The sequence below is a fragment of the Oncorhynchus gorbuscha genome, linkage group LG17 (assembly GCF_021184085.1).
Source record: "Oncorhynchus gorbuscha isolate QuinsamMale2020 ecotype Even-year linkage group LG17, OgorEven_v1.0, whole genome shotgun sequence".
Lineage (NCBI taxonomy): Eukaryota > Metazoa > Chordata > Actinopteri > Salmoniformes > Salmonidae > Oncorhynchus > Oncorhynchus gorbuscha.
This window is the reverse complement of record NC_060189.1, coordinates 42,108,446-42,126,410: the sequence shown is the minus strand read 5'-3', so window position 1 is coordinate 42,126,410 and position 17,965 is coordinate 42,108,446. Positions and strand designations below refer to the sequence as shown.

Below are 17,965 nucleotides of genomic sequence, written 5' to 3'. Positions count from 1 at the left end.
TCTAGATAAGAAAATGTTGCTGTTGTGTTCAGGTCGCTGGTAAAAGCAGCGTTTTGGTATATGAAGGGTTTAAACATTGTTTTGCCCCCACACTGAGAAAGTGTATCTGTCTGCTTTGTTTTGGACCCACACTAAAAAAAAGTGTAAATGCTGTGTTCGAGAAAATGTCTTTAAACGTAGGCTGTTGTATAATCCCTCACAGGGCCCCTTTGCTATTTTTGTGCCTGGGTCTGTCCGCGTCATGCTTGGGTATTTTCTCTGTTGACTAGCTCACATCAATATATATTTGAACGAATACTCAGTCAGCCTGCAGCAGCGGCAAAAACGTAAGATTTTTGAGATTTCACTCCTCGCTAAATCTGATCATTGTTGTTATTACTATAACCCAGGGATGGAGAATGGACCGCTGGAATTTGCAAAATGAGGCATGTCACATGTGACTGGCGATATGGGACAAGAAGGGAGTATACGAATGTCAGGTTTGTATGAGGATTATATTTGCATGTCTGTCTGTCTGTTGCTTAAGGAGATACTATTTTCTTACCACATATCTTGTGCTTTAACTGCATGTATTCTGAGTAGAAAACAGCCTCATCTTGCATTGGTGTTCAATCTGCATGCTGTGGGCTGTCATGCCATGGGCTTTCTGCCTCAGTGTCCCTGGCGCTATGTATTTTCCTTATAAAATGTATAGATGAGGGGCTAGTGTTGGCCTACATGGCTGTCATCCCTGTTATGGGATATGTTCTGTATAGCTTGAACGTGATATGATGCAGTGGTATTATAAAGTCGTTTTCAATAACCTACATACAGTATACTTCCCAATGTCTCCATTCAACATGCTTCAGCTACTGTACCATCCATGTCTTATCAGCATGTACAGTCAGATCCATAAATATTGGCATCCTTGATAAAGATTTGCAAAAAAGGCTGTATAAAACTGATAATACAAATACTGAGCTATATTCTATGGTAAAAAAATGGGGAAATTATATTATGTTAATACAATTGCTCAGAGAAAGAGATTTTGTTTAATGAGTAATAAATTCAAAGAAGATACTCTGGCACTGACCACTTGCAAGGATAACCACACTGAGCCTTTTTCTAAATGTGTTATGGGATTGGAGAGCACATTGGAAGGGATCTTAGACCATTCATCCATACAGAATCTTTCCAGATCCTTGATATCCTTTGTCTGCATGGATTGCCCAATTCAACTCAAACCACAGATTTTCAATGTGGTTCAAGTCCAGAGACTGAGATGGTCATTGCAAAATGTTGATTTTGTGGTCAATGAACAATTTCTTTGTGGATTTTGATTAGTACGTGGGGTTAATGTCTTGCTGGGATCCACTTGCGGCTAAGTGTCAGCCTCCTGGTAGAGACCACCAGGTTTTTGAATAAAATGTCCTGGTACTTGTTAAAGTTCATGATGCTGTTGACCTTAACAAGGGCGCCAAGACCAGTTGAAGCAAAATAGCCCCATAAAAGCAAAGATCCACCATCATATTTTACTGTAGGTATAAAGTACTTTTCTGCATTTGCTTTCGTTTTTCAATGTCAAACTCACCACTTGTGTGTGTGTGTGTGTGTGTGTGTGTGTGTGTGTGTGTGTGTGTGTGTGTGTGTGTGTGTGTGTGTGTGTGTGTGTGTGTGTGTGTGTGTGTGTGTGTGTGTGTGTGTGTGTGTGTGTGTGTGTGTGTGTGGCCAAAGAGCTCTATCTTCATGTCATCTATCCATAGCACCGGTTCCAATCCAAGTGCCAATGCTATTCATCAGGGGCTCCCAAGTGGCGGAGCAGTCTAAAGCACTGCATCTCAGTGCTAGAGGCGTCACTACAGACCCTGGTTTGATTCCAGGCTATATCACAACCGACTATGATTGGGAGTCCCATAGGGCGGCGCACAATTGGCCCAGTGTCGTTAGGGTTTGGCCGTTGTAGGCCGTCATTGTAAATGAGAATTTGTTCTTAACTGACTTGCCTAGTTAAATAAAGGTAACAAAAAAAATGTGGTCAGATTAAATCAGAATAGAGCTCTTTGGCTATGCACAGCAGTGGTACAGTAGCATCTTTCTGTGAACAGTTTTGATATACCATGAATGAGATATATTACTGTAACGTGCGACACAACCGTTAGCTTTACCCACATGAGGAATAGATAGACTTAAAAGAGGTTGGGAAGTGTACATACTAAAGGGTCTGTTCCCTTCCCTCTCTCTCTGTGGTGTAATTCAGAAGCGAGGTATGCATTGTTTCAATGAGGCAGGCTTATCTCCCTGACACCCTGCACTTGTAGTTCCTCCTCTCATTGCTTTAGTTGGGAAGGATGGAAAAATACCCAGCTATGAGGTCAGAACGACCTTGAGGAGAGATAGATCCCCTGTCCCCTCCCTCTCAATGCTTCTTACAATGTTGTCACCTCTGCCCTGATACCTCTGGAAACCTTCTCTCATAGAATGTTCCAAAAATCCACTTTTTACAGTACACAGAATATACTGGATTCTCCTCTTTGGTCTGTCTGTCGAAGTGAGGAATGCAAAACTCTATCTGATTACTGTAGTCTTTAGCCATATGTCAAGTGGGAGGATAAAGCACTTCCCATTTGAATATTAGTTGGACATACTTGCAGTATAAGCACAGCCTCTTTGATTTAATGCGTGTTTTATCTCTGCATCTTGAGTCACCTTGGATTTGTATCATCCCCGAGAGAGAGAGGGAGAGAGAGAGAGAGAGAGAGAGAGAGAGAGAGAGAGAGAGAGAGAGAGAGAGAGAGAGAGAGGGGGAGAGAGAGAGAGAGAGAGAGAGAGAGAGAGAGAGAGAGAGAGAGAGAGAGAGAGAGAGAGAGAGAGAGAGAGAGAGAGAGAGAGAGAGAGAGAGAGAGAGAGAGAGAGAGAGAGAATACTAGGATGGTTGTAGGAAAGAGAGCAGTAGGAAGAAACAAAAAGAGAGGGCGTCACTCATAGAATGTCCTAATTAAGAGTAGCTCAGTGGGTTTGAACCAGATAATCTTACATAACCTCGTTAAAGAGCACACAGCCTTTGATACCGAGAAGATGAAAACGATGTTCCCTCTGAGACGCAGCATATTGTGGAGCCCCATGGTATAGAGCTGAGGTATGGGACAAGATTACATATCCAACCCCATTGCATTTTGCTGAGGTATGGGACAAGATTACATCTCATTCTACGGGCCCTGGTCAAAAGTAGTGCACTATGTAAGGGATAGGCTGCCATTTGTGATGAAGGCACAGTAATAGCTCCGAGATCCAGATAGCCCCATGGTATGGAACTGAGATATAGGACAGGATAATATACAGTACGCACATCCAATGTCTTTGAGTTTAGAGTCCAAGTGCACACAAATACAGTACGCGCACGCACGCACACACACACACACACACACACACACACACACACACACACACACACACACACACACACACACACACACACACACACACACACACACACACACACACACACACACACACACACACACACACACACACACACACACACACACACACACACACACACATTGTGATTGTAGTGCACAATGTGTGTGTGTAATATGAGATACTATGAGGTAACAGGATTGGAAAAAGTCTAGTAAAGAGCCAGATTCTTCTTTCCTGCTGTGAACACTGGTCATTATGTACCAAGTTTATTTGAGGAAGGAACATAAAGTATGTTATTTTTGTAAGTAAGCCATCTTTGCATCTACCGATTCATCTTGTATTCTGTCTTTGCTAGGGATAATGCTTGGGTGTCCTTGAGGTAATGTTTTGAGGTATGCAATTTCACTGATAATAATTTCAGCTTTCTGATGTCTTTCAGATGACCCTTTATCTCCACATATTACTACATTTACATCACAGACATTATTGTCTGTTGGATATCAACCCTGAAGAGGAATCGTCATGGAGTCACTAGAAGCTACTGTGGAGGTGAAATGCTCTAAAGAGGGTCCGAAAAAGACAGTTACACAGAAAGAGTGGGCAGCGCCAGAGCCTACAACTGCCCAAACTAAAATGCCCCCTTCGGCTGATTCTGAGGGGGAGGGGTGGCACCAATGCCCACAACCTGAGGAGGACCAGAGTAGAACCACATGTGGTTCAACAGACAAGCCTGACTCAGGGAAACTAAGACAATTAGGGAAATTACCACACCAATTACAGGATCAAGCCTGCAGTCATCCTCATTACAACGTATTAACATCATATCCACCACTGGGGAGACAGGCAGTTCCCTTTGCTAGGCAGAAAACGGCAGATCGCTCGGTTTCTGCACTTCCGCTATCCCATGGCAACTGTGAAGGGCCCTCCCCTCAAAGGAGCGCCCCCAGTTTACCCGCGTCTCTTCAACACTGTTCCCAGTCAGGGATAGAGGAGCTATCCAAGGACGTGTGTAGTAAGCTGGAGCAGAAACAGCAGCAGAGGCCTGGGAAGTATGTTTGTGATTATTGTGGGAGGGCATGTGCCAAACCCAGCGTACTTAAAAAGCATATTCGCTCGCATACTGGGGAGCGACCCTACCCCTGCGTTCCCTGCGGCTTCTCTTTCAAAACCAAGAGCAATTTATACAAACACAGAAAATCTCATGCTCACTCTGTCAAAGCTGGGACAGTGCCAATTTCAGAACTGGGTTCTTACAATGCCAACATAGAGGACCGGGGATCTTTAGAAGGAGAAGGAGAGCTATACTCTGACGCTGAGCAGAGCTCTGACACGGATGATGACTATTCATCGTTCTTGGACTCTGTTTCAGTCGAGGAACCAGATAGCACCACTGCTGTGAAAGTACTGAATCTCATTGCCCAGAAACAGGGAGTTACATCAACATTATCTGAGGAGCGTTCAGCCAGGCTCCCAGAGATCAATGGTGCTCAATCTCCAGCCGTTTCTCAGGTCAGTCGTGCAATTCAATCCAGCGCCATCAAGCAGAGGCTGGCACTCCGGCTCTCAGAGAAAAGGAGCAGTGACACTGACACATCTCTCTCCTTGCCTAGCCAGGGAAGCAAAGGCAGCACAGACTCAGGCTACTTCTCGCGCTCTGAGAGCGCAGAACACCAAACCGGTGGTCCTCCCAACACAAACGCCAAGTCCTATCAAGAGATTATGTTTGGGAAGTGTTACAAACCGAACCCGAAACAGGCCATAACTGTTGTGACTTGCACTACAGACTTAATAAGTGATCGTAAGTGTTCAGAGCGAGGTGTTTCCCGCGTATTCACACAAGAAAAGGAATCAATGATAGAATCGATCAGAATAAACACACATTCATTTACAAGGGAAGAAATTAAAGAGGCTCAACTAGAGCTCTCCGATTCTGGGCAGCTGGTGCGGAGCAACTCGATGCCCACGTCCTCAGCTGCGTGTCTGGACATGCCACAAGGCCTGCGAGGCAGCCACTCCTTTGATGAGAGGGCGTCCCCTGGAGGAATTAGGAGACTCAGGCGACAGGCTGCCTTTGAACACTCTGCACACGATGGACACACAGAACTTCCTGACCACTGCGGAAACATCTCTGATATTTCCAACCTTGGAGTAGAGATGGAATTTGCGACGAGGAAACGACGGAAGGAAAACTGTATCAGGGAGGAGGAGGATATAGCAAGCCAGTATCACACAGACTCCGACCACGCTGAAGAGACAAGGGACTGTGATTCAAAGCCAGCCTCTCAAGGTGCTCTAACCACGACTCCTTCAGTGAAAGTGCATGCCCAAGGCGTGAATACACAGCATAGAGCGCAGTGTGATAGACTGGACATGGAAATGCTGGAAGACACCACAGAGAAGAGAGCTTTAGGTAATGTCATCTCTGTGATTCAACACACAAACTCCTTGAGCAGGTCTCACTCGGATGAGTCTTACAACCGCCAGAGACGGGAAAAGCCTTCCTCAATGGAAGTGGTGGAGCAAACCGAAACCCGAGATAAAGGGACTGAGGTCATTACACACCAATTGAGTGACAGTAGATTGTTAGATCAATCATATCAAATGACACCTAAGCTAGTCCGTCAGTCCAACATACAGGTCCCAGAGATCAGGGTGACTGTAGAACCTGACAGTCCAGAGAAAGAGAATGCAGCGGAGGTGAAACAGGTGAAGGCGAAGGAGCCCGATAGATATGTAGAGGAGTTCCAGTGGCCTCAAAGAAGTGAAACCCTGTCTCAGTTCCCCCCAGAAAAACTCCCTCCAAAGAAGAAGAGACTGCGCTTAGCTGACTTGGAGCACTCTTCTGGTGAATCTAGCTTCGAGTCAGCCTGTACGAGCCTCTCCCGAAGCCCTAGTCAGGATAGCAACCTATCCTACTGCTCCAGCTTCTCGTTTGACCGAGAAGAGAGAGAGCGAGAGTTTATCCCCAAGCCAGCTCCCCTGGCAGCTAGACAGGATGAGTTTGGAAAAGCGTTGGAGTTCTTAGCTGTGCCAGGAAGCGCCCACTCCCTCTCTGTCCTGAGCCAGCGTCAACAACATGAAATGAGACGCTCCTCTTCAGAACAGGCACCATGCAACTCTCAGCGCAGAGAGCTCCCAGAGGTCCGAAGCGTATCATTTGACTACGGCAGTCTCTCTCCAATGGCCAAAGTTAGACATGCGGAACTCGGCGCCAGTTACTCAGAACCCAGACGGGGTAACTTGGTAAGACAGGCGTCCTTGAATGTTGACCCTGAATTTACACATCCAGTCCTTCCGCTAAATATTCTTCCTCAGTACCTCAGCAATGCCCTGTCGCTCTCAACCACTTCTCTGCTCTCGCAGTCTCTGCCAATGTTTGCCCCTCAGCCACCACACGCCGGCCTCTTAGTTCCTGTTAGAATACAGGCTCACGTGCCATCTTACGGTAGCATTACATACACCACTGTGTCACAGGTTGTAGAGGATCCATACGAAAACTCTCTCACTTCTCACTTTGCACATTTATCCACAAATTTGGATGTGTTATTAGGACACCCCCGAGGACTGTTGACCAACAACCCAGCCCAGATTCAAGTTCTAGATCTGTCACCAGCTAAGTTTAAGACAGGCATCCCTCTAACCCTGACCTCCAGGACTATCTCCACCACCAACTGTGGATCCAGTGGTGGATCCAACAAGCGCATGTTGTCTCCGGCCAGCAGCTTGGACCTGTTCACGGACGTAAAACAGCAGAAACGTGTCAAAGAGGAGAAAATGTACGGTGAGATAGTGGAGGAGTTGGGTGCTGTGGAGTTAGGGAACTGTAATGTGACCGAAGAGAGCAAATACAGTTTAAAGACGGAGTTTAAAAGTGACACCAACCAGGGAGCATCACTGTCAGGCCTTTCTTCTATATCCTCTTTGTCTGTGTCATCCTCACGTCATTCTCTTGACGAACGAGCAAGTGAAAGCTTCATCTCACCTCAGCAACAAGGGTCAGAATGTCCTGATTCCCCTATGGACAACTCCCCAACCGAAACACGCCTATATCCACCCTCTCTGATTTCCCTAAATGATTTCAAAGAGTCTGGCATCGACAGCAAGGCACAGATGGAAATTATGGTGCAGATAGTCAAAGGTCAGGGCATCCTCATCTCTGACGGTGAAAACACCAAACTGATATCTCAGTTTCCAAGTCTTCGCACAACGACAGTTGTGAGTTGGTGCTATCTGAACTACACCAAGCCAAACAGCACTCACAACACTTCTCCTATGTCCTCTGTGTACACTACGTGGTGTGTCAGTTCCCATAACCCCAACCCTCCTAACCTCAACACCAGTGCAACCCTGGCTCTGCTCTGCTCCAAACAGAAGACTAACACATGGGTGTACACAATGGCTGCCATGTACCAACCTGGGACTGGGAAACTGGTCTCCTCCTCACTCTTATGGAGGCAGAGGCTTGAGCTGGTGAGAACCTTTATTGTTCATTTTTGATTTAGTCCAAATCACCCTTACATTTCCATATTGTATGTTTACCATCCTTGACTCAAGTTACATCATAAACTAATATTGTATAATATTGTAACCATATTACATTGTTAATATCCTGTATTACCTAACTCCATTACCTAAACATATCTAAACTGCATGTTAACAGAATGTATATTCTTGACCTCCCGAGTGGCGCAGCGGTCTAAGGTTGCTGCGTCACTACAGCCTGTGGTTCGATCCCTGTGTCATTATCGGTCGTGACCGGGAGTCCCATAGCGCAGCGCATAATTGGCCCAGCATCGTCCGGGTTAGGGGAGGGTTTGGCCCAGCGTCGTCCGGGTTAGGGGAAGGTTTGGCCCAGCGTCGTCCGGGTTAGGGGAGGGTTTGGCCCAGAGTCGTCAGGGTTAGGGGAGGGTTTGGCCCAGCGTCGTCCGGGTTAGGGGAGGGTTTGGCCCAGCGTCGTCCGGGTTAGAGGAGGGTTTGGCCCAGCGTCGCCCGGGTTAGGGGAGGGTTTGGCCCAGCGTCGTCCCGGTTAGGGGAGGGTTTGGCCCAGCGTCGTCAGGGTTAGGGGAGGGTTTGGCCCAGCGTCGTCCGGGTTAGGGGAGGGTTTGGCCCAGCGTCGTCCGGGTTAGGGGAGGGTTTGGCCCAGCGTCGTCCGGGTTAGGGGAGGGTTTGGCCCAGCGTCGTCAGGGTTAGGGGAGGGTTTGGCCCAGCGTCGTCCGGGTTAGGGGAGGGTTTGGCCCAGCGTCGTCCGGGTTAGGGGAGGGTTTGGCCGGAGGGGCTTTACTTGGCTCATCACTCTGACTTTGTTTGTCAGTTGAACTGTGTTTCCTCCGAAACATTGGTGCAGCTTCCGGGTTAAGCAAACGGTTTGGCGGTTTCTGGGGACGCATTACTCGACCTTCGCCTCTCCCGAGGGAATTGCAGCAATGAGACAAGCTCATGGAGAGAAAATGGGGTTACATTTAAAAAATGTTTTATTCTTCCTTCATATTTATGTTTATTTATCTGGCTCATTTTGCTACAGAGCAAACCGGAGCTCAAAGAGCTGGATGTGATCTCCTGTGGAAGGAAAGTGAAGGATGCCAGCTGCAGGGTAAAAGCAGCGAAGGAGGACTGGAAAGACATGGAGGTCTCCTCGAAACATACAGCAGCGCCAACACCAACACCAACCCAGATCAAAATCTTTGACGGAGGGTCAGTTATGATACTATCACATGAATCAATAAGCAATAGAATGTTCATTATAATGTTAGCTTGTAATGTTTTATATAGGGGTAATGCCTGGTGGTACAAAATATTTGTAACTTTATTTATTTAACCCGGTAGTCCTATTGAGGTCAGAAGACCCCTTTCCCAAGGGCGACCTGGAATTAGATTAAATATATGTATTCACTTAACTTAGCTTTTTTATAGAACATCACTTTAAGGATTGTTTCCCTTCCCTCAGGTTCAAGTCCAATGAGGACTATGTGTACGTGAGGGGCCGAGGCCGAGGAAAGTATATCTGTGAGGAGTGTGGCATCCGCTGTAAGAAACCTAGTATGCTAAAGAAACACATACGCACCCACACTGACGTCAGACCCTACGTTTGCAGGGTCTGCAACTTCGCTTTCAAAACGAAAGGTGTGTATCCCGTCCTTTTATTCCATTGAAATGAATGAAACAAGCGGTATAAAAGCACTTTGTGACAACTGATGATTTAATTGATTTGATTGATTGATTGATGACAATAGGAACATTTATTTCCAAAATGTACAATTGAAGGGTAATGAATGTAGTAAGCTCAACAAGATTAATCTTTAAATGTTTGTTGTCCTACAGGAAATCTGACCAAGCACATGAAGTCAAAGGCTCACATGAAGAAGTGTCTTGAGCTTGGTGTGTCAGTCACAGTGGATGATACAGAGACACAGGAATCTGGTAAAATATTGACCAATGACCAGCATTACTATACTTCACTCCCTAATATGAATTATTCAGATATGTAACACTGAGTTAATGACAGAAAGGAATTTGATATTATATTTGTCTTAATTTTTTCCTGTTCTTTCAAACAATACAGATGACATCCAGCAAGACTCGAAGACCGGGGTCGTGAGCTCAGCCAAACACCAGTTCTCGGACGCAGACGACTCCGATGGCATGGATGAAGAGATAGATGACATCGACGAAGATGACGATGATGATTACGACGGTGGCTCCACTCCAAAAATCCGCTCCCGGAGCACCAGCCCTCAGCCCTGTGACATAGCCTCTCCGTCGGTCACCGCTGCCACCATCACCCAGGTTGTGTCGTCGGATCTCCATGGCTGTACCCTCAGTACCTTCCGTTCTCTCCCCAGCTGCCTCACCAACTCCATCGTGCCTCCACCGTGCCATGCCCATACCTCCATCTCAGGCAAGAGGACAGGGCCAGACCGGAGGCATGTCTTGGCCTCCAGCCTGGACAAGGAGCCGAGTGAGAGAGAGAGGCTTGTGGAGGAGGACTGTAGCCTGGCCATGCTGTCTCCTGACCAGGGTTGTCTGTTCACCGGTCTGCTGTCCACTGGCTGGGAGTCCCCTCTGAGGGAACCGTCCCCCTCCCAGCTCCGCTACCCATCACCCCGTAGAGACCTCTCCCCCCGGGGTCGATTCTCACCTCGATGGGACACCTCCCAGCTGAGGCCCAGCTCCCCCAACCTCACCCCCATCCAGCACCTCTCCCCGGCCTGCATGGAGAGGCCCCTGTCCCCAGGCGGAGTGGACCTGCCTGGGAGGAGGGAGCCATCGGCCCGGGGCAGACAGAGGGTGGTGCTGAGGGCTGTGTCTCCACGTAGAGGGGGCTCGCAACACAGAGGGTCTGGCGATAAAACCAAGCGACAAGCCAAGGCTGAACTTGTCCACAAGGGAGGATCCATTGAAATAGATTTGGTATGTAATATAGTTGTATACATTAAATTATACACACATGTTTAGATTGACTAGTATGCTTGTCCATGCAAAACTAGTTGCACTGACTTCATTTCAACCATCTTTGTCAGCTGGGTTGTTAGTATTCTTGATATAAAACCTTTATTTTTTTTCCCACCCCTGGAGTCCCTGTATTAAACTGTAGAAAACTTTCTTCTGGTAGTCACTATAACTTGTTGTTTTTAGGATCAGAGGAGAAGCACGCTCCCCAAACTGCCTGGTCCCTACATCTCCAGTTGTACCCATCATAACGTCCTCAGCCACCTTCCCCTACACTCCCAGCAGCAGGCTCGAACTCTACTCCCCATGGTCCCTATCGGGGGGGATCCAGGTACTGCGCTCTTTGCCCTCCTGCAGCTCTGACCGGACCCATCTGTCAGTCCTGTCCCATCAGAAGACTGAGCTCCACCAGGACAGCAATAAGGAGGGATCTGTCTGTGTGGCGGGCCTCGGTGCAGAGGACTCAGTAGCCCAGCAGCAGGAGAAGGAGTGGGAAAGGGAGAGGCCGTCCCCCCACCAGACACCCTGGGACTCTGAGGAGGAGAAAGATCCTGTCTCTGTCCTCACGGTCAGGGACCCTAAGCAGGAAGAGGGTCTTCAGACCTGCACCAAGGCCATCGCCTCCCTCAGGATCACTTCCGAGGAGCATCTATAGACTGGGGTTGCATAGGGCTCTGGCCAAAAGTAATGCACTCTATAGGGAATAGGGTACCATTTGGGACATATGCTACATGACCAAAAGTATGTGGACACCTGCTCGTCTAACATCTCATTCCAAAATCATGAGCATTAATATGGAGTTGGTCCCCCCACTGCTGCTATAACAGCCTCCACTGGACTTGCTTCCATTCAGCCACAAGATCATTAGTGAGGTTGGGCACTGATTTTGGGTGAATAGGCCTGGCTCGCAGTCTGTGTTCCAATTCATCCCAAAGGTGTTCAATAGGGTTGAGGTCAGGGCTCTGTGCAGGCCAGTCAAGTTCTTCCACACCGAACTCGACAAACCACTTCTGTATGGACCTCGCTTTGTGCATTGTCATGCTGAAACAGTAAAGAGCCTTCCCCAAACTGTTTCTACAATGTTGGGAGCACAGAATCGTCTAGAATGTCATTGTATGCTGTAGCGTTAAGATTCCCCTTCACTGGAACTAAGGGACCCTTCCTGAACCATGCAATACAGTTGGCACTATGCATTGGGACAGGTAGCGTTCTCCTGGCATCCACAAACCCTAGATTTATCCTTCAGGATTGCAAGATGATAAAGGGTGATTCTTCACTATGGAGAACGTGTTTCCACTGCTTCAGCTGACGCTTGGCATTGCGCATGGTGATCTTAGGCTTGTGTACAGCTGCTCGGCCATGGAAACCCATTTCATGAAGCTCCCGACGAACAGTTCTCGTGCTGAAGTTGCTTCCAGAGGCAGTTTGGAACTCGGTAGTGAGTGTTGCAACCGAGGTCAGACGATTTTTACGCACTTCAGCACTCGGCGGTCCTGTTCTGCGAGCTTGTGTGGCCTACCACTTCGAGGCTGAGCCGTTGTTGGTCCTAGACATTTCCACTTCACAATAACAGCACTTACAGTTGACCGGGGCAGCTCTAGCAGGGCAGAAATGTGATGAACTGACTTGTTGGAAAGATGGCATCCTATGGCGATGCCATTTTGAAAGTCACTGAGCTCTTTAGTAAGGCCATTCCACTGCCAATGTTTGTCTATGGAGATTGCTCGATTATATACACCTGTCAACAACGGGTGTGGTTGAAATAGCCGAATCCACTAATTTGAAGGGGTGTCCACATACTTTTGTATATATAGTGTACCTTGGAGCTTCCTCCAGGAGCAGCTGAGCCTCTCATCCATTGCCCAGTCCCCAGCTTGCCTGGTCCTAGATCTGTTTATGCTGTCTTACCAACTTCTATGGTCACATAGGAGTTGGCAAGACAGCACAAGAAGATTTGGCACCAGAATACATCCACAGTCCCTCTCAATCTCATTCCTCTAGATAGACATACAGTCAGACATACAAAATGACTTCATCCAGTCCCTTTTGGTTGGGTGTTGGAGGCTCTCCTCTCAGTCGGTTCAGGTTTCTGCATGCTAGTAGTGTAAAGGCCAGTCATCTAACACGCCCCTCCCCTCCTGTCTCCCTCCCAGAGACTATATCTATATCTGAGCGAAGAACAAACCTTGAAATACAGGAACAACACAAGACTTCATGCGCTCTATGAATTAAGAGTTTTTGAACATTTAGGTCAACAGAATCCTCATAGTGAAGGACAAGCAAGAAGTCAGTTGAAGCGGTGGACACAGGTGCAAAACATGGTGTTAAAGTAAATGCTTATATATTAGTTAAGCTTGCATACACTTGAACACAAACATAATTATTGATGTTGATTATACTCCATAACCCACTCTTAACACATACAGTATGTGCATACACATGTATATGTGGACATGTATACGTGGACAAGCATTTCGCTACACCCGCAATAACATCTGCTAAATATGTGTATGTGACCAATAACATTTGATTTGACTACTTTGAAAATAGGCTGTTATTGTATTCATATCGAGTGATGATAGTTAAGGGTTTGATTATTGAAAACATTGTAGAGGGAGTAACAGAAGTATCTGAAATATGAAAGTATTTGAAAATTGAGTCTGACCAAATTTAGCATAGACTTGCTTCTTGTCCAGTTTGGTGCTTTTGATTGAACAGCAAAGGTCTGTCTATGCCTTTTCTTTGCTTTGCTTTCTACCTATGTTTTGAACGAGCATATTAAGCAAGGGAAAAGTGAATATCATTTTTAAGGAACTTTTAATCAGAATTGTCTGACGTCACAGTGTTATTTATTATCAATGAATATTGCACTAAAACATATCTTTTACTTTGTGGAATGAAATTGCTGATTTGTGCCGCTACGTTTAATGTAAATGTATCCATTTTAAATGTTTTATGTTGCAGATTCTCAATGTTGTGTTTTTATCTTTATGCTATTGCACAAATAGAGAAGTGAATATTATGTATACTGTGAGATGTCTTTATATATTAGAAAAGTACTCTCTTATTGACGATGGAAAATATTTGACTACTATTTATATGCTGTATATTATCTCCACTTATGCAACAGTGTGTCCCACTGACCGAAGCGTATGACATCCTTATGATGTCGTGTCATTGCTTTATAACTTATGGCTTTGAATCAAAAACTTGTTTTTGTTATTCTGGCCACTGAATCTTTATGAATTTAAATAAGCACTTTCCTCCTAACTTTGATAACTGACTGAGGTGGTGAGTGAGGAGAAATAAAAACAATCATGTGAGCTATTGTGAGTTCAAACATTCCACTTATTTTAAGTGATCCTTACCTGCAGTGCCTTCAGAAAGTATTCACACCCCTTGACTTTTTCCACATTTTGTTGTGTTACAGCCTAAATGTATTACATTTAGATGTTGTGTCACTGGCCTACACTCAATACCCCATAATGTCAAAAAGGAATTATGTTTTTAGAAATGTTTACAAATTCATTTAAAATGAAATGCTGAAATGAGTCTTGAGTCAATAAGTATTCAACCCCTTTGTTATGGCAAGCCTAAGTATGTTCAGGAGTAAAAATATGCTTAACAAGTCACATAATAAGTTGCATGGACTCTGTCAGCAATAATAGTGTTTAACATGATTTTTGAATGACTACCTCATCTCTGTACCCCACACATACAGTTATCTGTGCGGTCCCTCAGTCGAGCAGTGAATTTCAAACACAGATTCAACCACAAAGACCAGAGACGTTTTCCGATGCCTCACAAAGAAGAGCACCTATTGGTATATGGGTTAAAATAAAATAAAATCAGACATTGAATATCCATTTGATCATGGTGAAGTTATTAATTACACTTTGGATGGTGTATCAATACACCCAGTCACTACAAAGATACAGGTGTCCTTCCTAACTCAGTTGCCGGAGTGGTAGGAAACCGCACAGGGATTTCAGCATGACGCCAATGGTGACTTTAAAACAGTTACAGAGTTTAATGGGTGTGATAGGAGAAAACTGTGAATAGATCAACAATAGTGTATTTACTCCACAATACTAACCTAAATGACAGAGTAAAAAGAAGGAAGCTTGTATAGAATATAAATATTTCAAAACATGCATCATGTTTGCAATGTGGAAATAAAGTAAAACTGCAAAACATATGGCAAAGAAATGTACTTTATATCCTGAATACGTTATGTTTGGGGCAAATCCAACACAACACATCACTGAGTACCACTTCATATTTTCAAGCATGGTGGTGGCTACATCATGTTATGGGTATGCTTGTTATTGGCTAGGGAGTTTTTGGGGGATAAAAATAAATATAATTAAGCTAAGCACAGGCAAGATCCAGAGGAAAACCTGGTTCAGTCTCCTTTCTAACAGACACTGGGAGATAAATTCCCCTTTCATCAGGATAATAACCTAAAACACGAGGAGAAATATAACCTGGTGTTGCTTAGAAAAACAATATTGAATGTTCCTGTGTGGCTTATTTACAGTTTTAATTTAAATTGTTTTGAAAATCTATGGTAAGATTTAAAATGGCTGTCTTGCAATGATTAACAACCAACGTGACAGAGCTTGAAGAATTAGAGACTTACCAAGAAAGACTCACAGCTGTAGTTGCTGCCAAATGCGATTCTAACATGTATTGACTCAGGGGTGTGAATAGTTATGTAAATGAGATGTTTCTGTATTTAATTTTCAATACATTTAGAAAAAAAAGAAGAAGAAAAACGTTTTTTTTTCTCACTTTGTCATTATAGGGTATTGTGTGTAGATGGGTGAAAAAATCTATCTAATCCATTTTGACTTCAGGCTGTAACACACCAAAATGTGAAATAAGTCAAGGGGTATGAATAGTTTCTGAAGTCACTGTAAGTATGCATGTACAGTGCATTTGCGTTTTACAATTTTATTCCCTTTTAATTTTAAGTGTGAATGTTCTTTTAGGTTTTAGGTAAAGAAGATGGGTAGATTAATTCATTTGTTTCCGCTAATAATGTAAATACTTGTACACTGAAATTCATATTTCCTTTATGCACAATAGTTTTTGTCTGGGTTGAATTTGCAGTGTTGAATTCACAACTTTTTATGTGGATTGTAGATATCTTTTAAGAGGTGAAAAATAATGGCTGCGTTTTAAATATTGAAGTTATTAACATGACGTTAGAAAATTGACTTGTCATTTACAGTTTCACAGCTGAGACATGAGTGTGGATTGATTTGAAATACATTATACTCAGCTTTAACTCTCACCATGATGTCTGTGGTAGCCATCACTTTACCGACTCCATTTACATGCTATCACAGGTCATACTGTATGGCAGTGGCGATTTTAGCATATACATCTTGGTTGGGCAAACGCCAACTTTTTTTTAGATGCATGCCAGCAAAGCCACTGCACAACACAACACTAAACAATACATGAATTGTACTATAATGGTGTCTTGTGGTGCCCACAAACTGTTAGGGCCTACATAAAGCTGAGCTTTCTTTTCAGCACCATATAGTGAATCCTTACCACTGCTACACCTGGCTATCAGTAGAGCCTTGTCTAGCAGCGAAACAGACTCATTTTTTTTTTTTTTTTTAATCAATCTTTAATTAACTAGGCAAGTCACTTAAGAACAAATTCGTATTTACAATGACAACCTACCAAAAGGTCTCTTGCGGGGATATGGGCTGGGATTTAAAAATATATAATAATAAATAAATATAGGAGAAAACACACATCACGACGAGAGACAACACTACAATAAAGAGAGACCTAAGACAACAACATAGCAAGGCAGCAACACATGACAACAAAGCATGGTAGCAACACAACATGATATTATTTCTTTAAAAAAAACATAGCTGATATGGCTGACAAATGTGGTTTCTACTGACAATTGAGATGAACAAACTATGGCATAAGGTGACGTCGAGTGGATAAGAGGAATTCTGTCATTTCGATTAAGACATTAATGAGCGAGCTAGGATGGACATAACTATTTGGTCAACACTTTTGAAATGTACAGCAACAGAATTTAGGACATGGGCCATTCTTACAGTATTCTCCCTGTATACCAAGTCAGAACCGTAGGATAAATAAAGGGGGCATATAAGCAGGCAATTGTGCATCACCCCATAGACCTCCCGGTTACGGCCGGCTGCGACAGAGCCTGGGCTCAAACCCAGAGGTGGCACAGCTAGCACTGCGATGCAGTGCTTTAGACCACTGCGCCACCCCGGAGGCCTGAATGTTTATCCTTTTAAGCTTGGAAAAGAGACCCTTAAACCCAGACTTGGACCACACACCCACTCCACAGATAGCAGATTGCTTTGCAACACTTGCTGTTAGCCACTGATTCCTTCCAAACCACTCATTGTTGAATTTGCAATTTCCAACTTGTTGTGTAATGTTTATGTCCAATGGCTGATGAGCACTGATATGTTTTATCTATAATTTCTCTTCATCATTTCTCTTCATATGACAATGATTTGCCAGTAGATCGTTGACTTTTTAAATGTACCTTTATTTAACTAGGCAGGTCAGTTAAGAACAAATTCTTATTTTCAATGATGGCCTAGGAATAGTGGGTTAACTGCCTTGTTCAGGAGCAGAACAACAGATTTTTACCTTGTCAGCTCAGGGATTCGATCTTGCAACCTTTCAATTACAAGTCCAACGCTCTAACGCCCCGGCTACCTGCTGACTTGATTCTTGATGATAACTGCTAGCTTGCTAGCTAAGATTTTGAAAGTACGATGATCACTCCAATCAAAGCTACGGTAGATATAATGTGATTTGATGTCCTTTTATCTATGGCCTTGAGTCTTCTTGGATGGGCAGTTCTAATGTAACTCTATGGCAGCACCCAAAGGGACTTGGTCTTTTACCAAATAGGGCTATCTTCTGTATACCAACCCTACCTTGTCACAACACAGCTGATTGGCTCAAACACATTAATTAAGAAGGAAAGAAATACCACAAATGAACTTTTAACAAGGCACACCTGTTAATTGAAATGGTTTCCAGGTGACTACCTCATGAAGCTGGTTGAGAGAATGCCAAGAATGTGCAAAGCTGTCAT

General features: G+C 44.6%; 1 protein-coding gene across 1 annotated transcript; it reads left to right on the top strand.

Moving 5' to 3' along the window:
• The first annotated feature begins 255 nt into the window (after window positions 1-255).
• LOC124001951 (transcription factor HIVEP2-like) lies at window positions 256-11,639 on the top strand. Its single transcript, XM_046309124.1, is given in 8 exon segments — window positions 256-479; window positions 3,839-7,869; window positions 8,921-9,090; window positions 9,344-9,519; window positions 9,718-9,816; window positions 9,959-10,806; window positions 11,032-11,202; window positions 11,204-11,639. Coding segments are annotated over 7 exon segments (5,709 nt in total). The 5' UTR covers window positions 256-479; window positions 3,839-3,921; the 3' UTR covers window positions 11,501-11,639.
• Window positions 11,640-17,965: the final 6,326 nt, after the last annotated feature.